Source organism: Centruroides sculpturatus, unplaced genomic scaffold (assembly GCF_000671375.1).
Source record: "Centruroides sculpturatus isolate CEXI.00-Female unplaced genomic scaffold, Cexi_2.0 scaffold96, whole genome shotgun sequence".
Lineage (NCBI taxonomy): Eukaryota > Metazoa > Arthropoda > Arachnida > Scorpiones > Buthidae > Centruroides > Centruroides sculpturatus.
Genome location: NW_019384376.1, coordinates 278,436 through 286,429, shown reverse-complemented (window position 1 = coordinate 286,429; position 7,994 = coordinate 278,436). Strand labels below are relative to the sequence as shown.

Sequence of the window (7,994 nt, the reverse complement as noted above, 5' to 3'; positions counted from 1 at the left end):
TATGATGTAAATCGGTTTGTTTATCCTTACTTTACAACATACTCGTATTATGTAATTTTTAATTTTGGTTGAAAGTTTCACTTGTTTTGTTTTACGAAAAGACACCAGTGATTAAAAATTAAGGTTTATCCTGACCAAATAGATATAAAAAAGGCGACTGAACGTTCTATATTTTGCTGTTCTTTGTTGCACTAAGTTAGAAACAGAAACATTTCCGTGTATTCAGTGTCCAGTGTCTTACAAACAGATAGCATTTAATAAATAATATTCTTATATTAAAACAAACAACAATAATAACTAAATAATATAGAATACTTAAATAAAATTAGTATACTTTTTCAAATGTGATTTCTTTCTTCTTGTTTAATATATCTCCAATTAATGCACCAAAACAAAAAGTACTGAGATGGGAATAATATGGTTTATTGTAATGATGCCGGATGTATTTGAATGTTTTTCTGAAATATAAAAAAATAAAATCTATAGATTAGTATATATTTGACTAATATTCGATGATTATTGAAAAAAATAAAGTTGAAGGTCAATACTCGGAAACGGCGGGTACTCCAAACATTGCATAATATCTGTTTGAAAGCACATCAACGGCATGTGTGATAATTCCTGTCAGCATCAATAACACTATAACCAGATTTCCACTTCGGGGCCATCTGGATAATGATAAAATTATTCAAAATATGAAATTCATTTCAATAATAATACACTACACGTTTATCAATACTGTGTGATCTTAAATTAACTCACGACTCACGACTCTTCTTTCTTCTTACCCCGTCACCTTTAACCGACAAAATTTAAGAGCATCAAGCCTTCTAATACACACACCACCCCACAAAATTTCAGAAAGTTTCAACAAAAAGCATAAAAGTTATTAAGCTTCAAAGAGGACGAACAAAATTGTGCCCCCATACACACACTAACATCCATACATAGAAAACAATAAAAACCGAAATTTTTGCAAATTTTTTCTGAAATTTTGTGGGGGTGGTGTGTGTATTAGAAGGCTTGATGCTCTTAAATTTTGTCGGTTAAAGGTGACGGGGTAAGAAGAAAGAAGAGTCGTGAGTCGTATCTAAAATAGGGTCTGATTTAATTGGTTGTTAGTGTCTACAAATTTTTTCTTTTTATAAAACCATCCCTATACTCAAAATTATGCTTTTGCCACTTTATGACAAATAAAAATATAAAAAGTTTATTAAAATAAAATATGATAACAGATAGCGCAAACAAACGTCGCCGGGAACCGAGAAAATCTAGCCACGAGTTTGCTGGATTTTCTACAGAAGGTTCTGAAAATTTTTCCTGTAATCAAAAATGATATGAAGAATCTGTAAGTGATGTTATTATAAAACAGACCACAGAGAAAATAAGGATAAATCGTACTAACAGTAAATTAATTCCCAATTGGAAATAAATTTTCCTCTTTTTTTCGCAAATTTTTCCTTACAGTTGCTAGGTATTTTGAAATAACTGAGTGACTGGCATTATTAATTGCATAGAAAAAGCAAGTAATGATTGGCAGTTATATAAGCAGGTTTATAAACGTGTCACGTAAGAAAATGTTTTAAATTGCCTGATTTACTTCAATTCATACGCAACTCTGTACAAAGGACAAGTAATTGTTTTTTTTCAAATAGATGTTTCTTTCTGATTAGAAATATTTATTTGACCTTTTCCCGGTGTTTGAATTAAAATAATATCGGATAACTTTCAGAAATCCTAAAAAGTTTTCGAAGACTAGACACGATAAAATTTTCGAATATTGCTTTATCAGTCAAATTTTTTAAAAAAACTTTTCTTTGTTAAAAATAAAGATAAGCTTAACGCTTCGAAGCGAAATGTAGGAAACAATAATAAAAAACTTGTGACTATCGCTTTTAAAAGAAAATCTTATTAAACTCACCGATTTTTCCTTTTTCCGTCTGTAACTTTAAAACTTAAAACAATCTAAAATGTTGTGAGTTAGCCGGGGGTACAATTTCTAGAATTAATGTACCACTTAATCGGCACAGATTAAGTGAAATCTGTTCTCGGGGTTTCGGATCGGAAGATCCGATCTCTAGTCGAAGGATGGCCTTAGGGCGTTTATGAAAAGATCCAATTCTTATGATCAGATCTACATCAGGATGATGACACCAGTTAATCAAACTTATTCTACGCGGATTAACACGCGTATCGAGTCGTGAAGGAGATGATGAAATATGTTTGATTCAGATAACGTAAGAGACATTTCTTTAACAATAAAAGCAAAAATTTAATGAAAAAGAACTAGGTTATACAAAATTGAATCTTCGAATAAAATTATTGATCGAGAGAGAGAGAGCTCACAATTTCTGTTAAAAATCATACTATCTCAAATCATGTTTATTTTCTCTTCTTCTTAAGATCCGTTTCTGTATGAATGTTCTTCTCTTATGTTCTTTAACGGCACATAAATAAACACATTTCTTCATCGTATTTACCGACTTAATAACATATTTTAGTAGATTTCGGGAATCGGTTATGGGCGTTGGCCGTTGGGAGCTGATGTGGAATACGTCCTCCTTCTCTGGAATTTCGTGGCGTACTCCCCGAATGATACAAAATTCTTTCTGTTTTTGACGAATTTTCACCAATTAGCATCACGAATTTTTCCACGTGAACAGGAAAAAAGGAGATTTTACTGAGGGGTTCACAGTTCCCAGGGTGACAAATTTTTAGGAGATAAGGGAAAACAAAAAGGATGTTCAACTTCCGTTGAAGGAAGTAACTTTTACCAGTTTCCTTCGTTTTAGAAAATATAACTTTCCCATCAAAATCATAGAATATTTTCGTCTAAAATTTTATTATTTCGATCAAATTTTTAATTAATTACAGGGGTGGTTCGCATCTCACAATGTCTAGTGTCATTTTTGTGTTCAGCATCTAAAAATGACGTAAGATTACTTAGTCGTGTCTCGCATACCACGTCTTTGAAAAACTATGTAATCCATTTATTTAATTAAAAATATTCGACTACCACAGCATCTTATTTAAAATCACGATATCGTTCCTATTTCTTTATTAAAGGTATACACTTGTAAACAATTTCGCTGGGTATCAGAAAACCATATTACGAAAATGAAACATATTCCACATTAATAAGTAAATAAATTATTGAATTCTTACCTGTCTTTAATATACATTAGCAATGATGTTATGATAGACAATTGCAATAACACACTCATAAACCACGTAACGTTTAAAAATTTCTGAAAAATTATTATGAAGAAAATGTATTAAAAATACAAAATAATGTTATATCTAATAAAAATATTAATATTATATGCGATTTACTCGTCAAAATAACATACAAGTACAGTTAATCTCTACAAATGCTTTCATGCACTTGAAGAAATAATAATAATAATAAAAGTTTAATAAAAAGTAAAACATCTGGATACGAGTCCAATTTTTCTTGCCATGTCTAATCACCAGGAACAACTATTTCTATTGCAGAGACAACCTTTCTTTAGAGTCTATGCCTCTGCACAAATATGTAAAACAGTTTAAAATGTCCACAGGTGACAATCCCAACACAATTAAAAATATAATATTTGTTTGTAGAAATGGGCTGGCAGAATTACATTTTAATAAAANTATTATCATTAAAAGACAAATTAAAGTATTTGTTTCGATTATCCGGATTTTTCCTTATCCGGACTACCTTCATCCCCAATTAGTCCGGATAATCGAGGTTCTACTGTATTTATTTTTAATATTACCGATATGTCATCGAAAAGAAAACGTGTATTATCATTAAAAGACAAATTAAAGTATTTGTTTCGATTATCCGGATTTTTCCTTATCCGGACTACCTTCATCCCCAATTAGTCCGGATAATCGAGGTTCTACTGTATTTATTTTTAATATTACCGATATGTCATCGAAAAGAAAACGTGTATTATCATTAAAAGACAAATTAAAGTATTTGTTTCGATTATCCGGATTTTTCCTTATCCGGACTACCTTCATCCCCAATTAGTCCGGATAATCGAGGTTCTACTGTATTTATTTTTAATATTACCGATATGTCATCGAAAAGAAAACGTGTATTATCATTAAAAGACAAATTAAAGTATTTGTTTCGATTATCCGGATTTTTCCTTATCCGGACTACCTTCATCCCCAATTAGTCCGGATAATCGAGGTTCTACTGTATTTGTTTGTAGAAAAGGGCTGGCAGAATTACAATTTAATAAAAAGTAAAACATCTGGATACGAGACTCGTATCCAGATGTTTTACTTTTTATTAAATTGTAATTCTGCCAGCCCTTTTCTAGAAACAAATTAATAAAAGTGTAAATTTATTTATCGTTACAGCATTTATCATAATGCTATTTCTTGTTTGTGGAGAAGTCATCAATATTTATTTAGTAATTTTAAATTCAAATTCTCCTTTGACAAGATTTTCGATTTTAAGACCCTGATGGTTTTTTAAAAAGCGTAATGTAATGCAGATGTTGCAATCCAATAGGAAAGTGGCCGGATGAAAGAGCGATCAAGGAGCGAATCGGACGAATCGAAAAATTGCAAGGAATATTTCCACAGGGGGTCGTACAGATATGTTGGGCCTCCTCCCTCTCCAACCGGTCATTCGGGCCTGGCCGAACTTATAATGGACTTGCTTAAAGAGGTCCTCTTAGTGCCCACAGCACGAAAAGAGTTTTAAAAAATCGAATAGGAAAAAAAAATTAATTTTGATATAGTTTTAATACACGTGTATATTTTAACACTATTTTTAAAGCTTTCTGAAAGCTTTATGTAAATCGTAGTTTTTTTTTATTTATTACACATTTACGGCCGAAGTGCATTCTGTATGAACAAATAAAATATTAAATACAGTGTGTATATTGGTTAAATAATGCATCGTCATTCTTAATTTGTCACAGGAATCACGACTGGAATTATTAGAAAATGGTCTCGAAAAGAGGAACAATAGTAGATAAATATTGGTAACATATTTGATGTGTTTTTCTGAAATGTCAAAGTAAACTAAAAAATAAGTGTTAAAAATTTATGAAATTACCTGCTGTTCGAATTCTGTATAAATATGAACATGAGTGATATACTTCCACCAATTGTTTTCTAAGTATTCCGCTTGATGAACAACTACATGCCAATGAGGACCATCTCCGAGTAGAGGTAGAAGAATTGCAAAGCCCAAAACAAAGAATACCGGAAGACTGAAACTATAATATTAACTAAATTTAGACCATAAACCACAGACATTACTACTTAAATATTTTACCTCAAAACTTTCTTGACTAAAGGTATGATATAGTGCTTCGCAGAGATTTTTCCACGTTTTTGTCTCAAATACATTACCATAAAACCACTACTAGACAATAAACGTGTTATTCGTTATTAAATTTAATAAGAATAATCAAAATTTGTTAATTTTAGAAGTTTTATGATGGCAAATATAACATTTTATGGAAATTTGGACTTTCTAAATATTTAATTTACGTAATCTTACTTGCAAATTTCTAAATATTTAATTTACGTAATCTTACCTGTAGAAGAAAAACGACTCAATCATCGTGAAGCTTTGAAGAAAGATCTCGTATGCAAAAACGTCCGTTGCCGTTATCATATTGGAATATTTTTCTTTAAAATATAATTTTTGTTATTTAATAAATATAGATAAATACAAGAATTATTTTTGTAAAATAGTAAGACTCCGCTTAACGCTGCTTCGTTTAACATTGATTCCAAATAACGCAGTCTGCTCGAAGCATAAAATAAGCTCAAAATTTACGGTGATTCAAATTATCGAGTCATTTTATTGATTCGTATATAATACGATTATTCCCGAACACGAAGCAAGCAGCAAAACGCGTCAATTCCTCGTAGCGCTGTACTTTGCATAAATCTATGTTGTTTTATGCAATTTTGATTATATACATATATTTGTAAGAACTTTTTATAGAGAAATCCCGCGAGGAGGCGAGAAAAAAAAAGCAGGAGGCACTAGTTGATTTTACAAGACGAAGGAGAAAGATGGCTGCCTAGTCGTTGTAGATAATTAATTGTTATAATTAAAGTTAGTTCAGTAGTTTTTACCATTGCCTTTGACTTATTTGAAACAATTGTACACTCCATAAGCACGAGTCGTACAATATTATCAAAATTGCACAATACAACATAGATTTAAGCAAAGTACAGCACTACGAGGAATATATATATATACATATACATATAAAGCGATATCGACTTCGCTTTGCCAGAATTAATCGATGAATGCATAAACAGTGTGCAAGAAGTTATAGCTGAAGGTATTAAAAAATTCTTAACGATACGAACCTGTCTCTGTATCCATCCATACAGAAAGACTAGGAGATGTAAACGAGCAGGATATTGAGGATTTATTGTAGGTTTCCTGGTGAGAGCCTTACCAACAACGACTTTCAAGAACTGGAATAACAAGAATTTCATGTAAAACTGGAAATAGTGATTCTGAAAACGAAGAACCCAAAGAACTTGCTACATATTTCCTTAATATAAGTTCGATAACGATAACTGAAATTGTTGATGAAATTATAGCTAATGATTGAAATTTTGAAAGGAGTGAAAAAGCAAAACGAGGCGTTTTGGATGCGATCTTCTGCTACCAATGGTTGCTTAAGGAAAAAAAAAGTAAAAAAATTAAAGAATTTCAGAAGAGCCAGGAATTCATCACAAAAAATGAACTTTACATTTCTGTTAGCATATGTTTATGTGTAATTTAACATATATTATCATGCAAATTATTATAAAAATAACTTAAAATTAAAATCTATTTATTTNAAAAAATAGTTTTTATATTTTCCTCCAAGCTTACAAATGTTTATTGATTGACCTGTTAGCTCATCAAATCACGGCACATCGTAATATATGCAAATCGTCTAACTAGTTGACGGTGTGACAGGAAAGGCTTATGAGATACGCTTGAAAGAACGGATAAGAATGGTACGACTTTAGGTAATAGTTGAAATTTGTAATTTTTTAGATTTTAAATCTGTAAAGTTTATCAATTATTTTGTCTAAGTAGTAAAAATTAAGATAACAAATTATGTTATTGTAAAAATAAAACGGAATTTATGGTAGAAACGTTATGTAAACCTATGGGTCATCTGGTGTTCTACTGTATATTTGGTGTTTGTATCGAAGTGAGGTATGTTTCACAAAAAATTTTATGTACGTTTTTTAGTTTTTTATTTGTGTTTGGTTGTATCCATATAATATTTTATATATATTTAGTTGGCTGAGGAGGGCAAATGCCCGAAACGTAGATGTATAGCAAAGCATTCTAACTGAATAAAGATTGGAACTTGCCTAGTGTTGAAGAAAAGTCACTTCATTGTGCCAGTATACAATACATAAATACAACACGGTTTCGACAACAACAATTAACATTATAATCGTTAATATATATTGTCCTCGCAATGAGAATTCTGGTAATATACTTCAGTCACTCCAACACATTATTGACCGTTTTTGTAATGATCATATTGTCATTGCTGGTGATGTTAATGTGCACTCACCATCATGGGGCGGAGAACAATTAGATGAAAGAGGTAAAGAATTCGACGAATTTTTCCTTGCAAACAATTTGTCTATCGTTAACAACCCATTCCCTCCCCCAACATATCGATCTCATAGTGGGGAAACCTGGATTGATGTAACTGTATGCAAAAGTACCTTACTTCAAAAGATCATCAACTGGCAGGTACTTGAGGAAGAGTCGCTCAGTGACCATTCTTATATTGCTTATAGTATTGAGACTGTCTGCACTGGTCGGGACGCATATGACTGCAATCTTAGATATAATACATCTCGTGCAAACTGATATCCATTTTTAACTTATTTCACCTCCAATTTAAATGAGTACAATTCTGACAATGACGAACATATTACATATATACGTAATTAACAAAAATATTGAAACGATAAATAAAGCTTGTGAATTATATATT

At 31.2% G+C, this 7,994-nt stretch overlaps 1 protein-coding gene across 1 annotated transcript; it reads right to left on the bottom strand.

Moving 5' to 3' along the window:
* Positions 1 to 240: 240 nt before the first annotated feature.
* Positions 241 to 6,455, bottom strand: LOC111617033. Its single transcript, XM_023358376.1, has 7 exons — positions 6,343 to 6,455; positions 5,553 to 5,646; positions 5,288 to 5,374; positions 5,066 to 5,228; positions 3,166 to 3,248; positions 549 to 668; positions 241 to 458 (listed from the first exon to the last, which is right to left on the bottom strand). Exons 1-7 carry the CDS (start codon positions 6,356 to 6,358, stop codon positions 326 to 328), a joined length of 696 nt encoding a protein of 231 aa, XP_023214144.1. The 5' UTR covers positions 6,359 to 6,455; the 3' UTR covers positions 241 to 325.
* Positions 6,456 to 7,994: the final 1,539 nt, after the last annotated feature.

Excerpts from the sequence above, each read along its gene's own strand:
- LOC111617033 (XM_023358376.1), bottom strand. Across the intron at positions 3,249-5,065 it reads ATACAGAATTCGAACAGCAG|AAATTTTTAAACGTTACGTG; the intron begins GTAATTTCATAA and ends ATAATTTTTCAG. Across the intron at positions 669-3,165 it reads CTAATGTATATTAAAGACAG|ATGGCCCCGAAGTGGAAATC; the intron begins GTAAGAATTCAA and ends ATCATTATCCAG.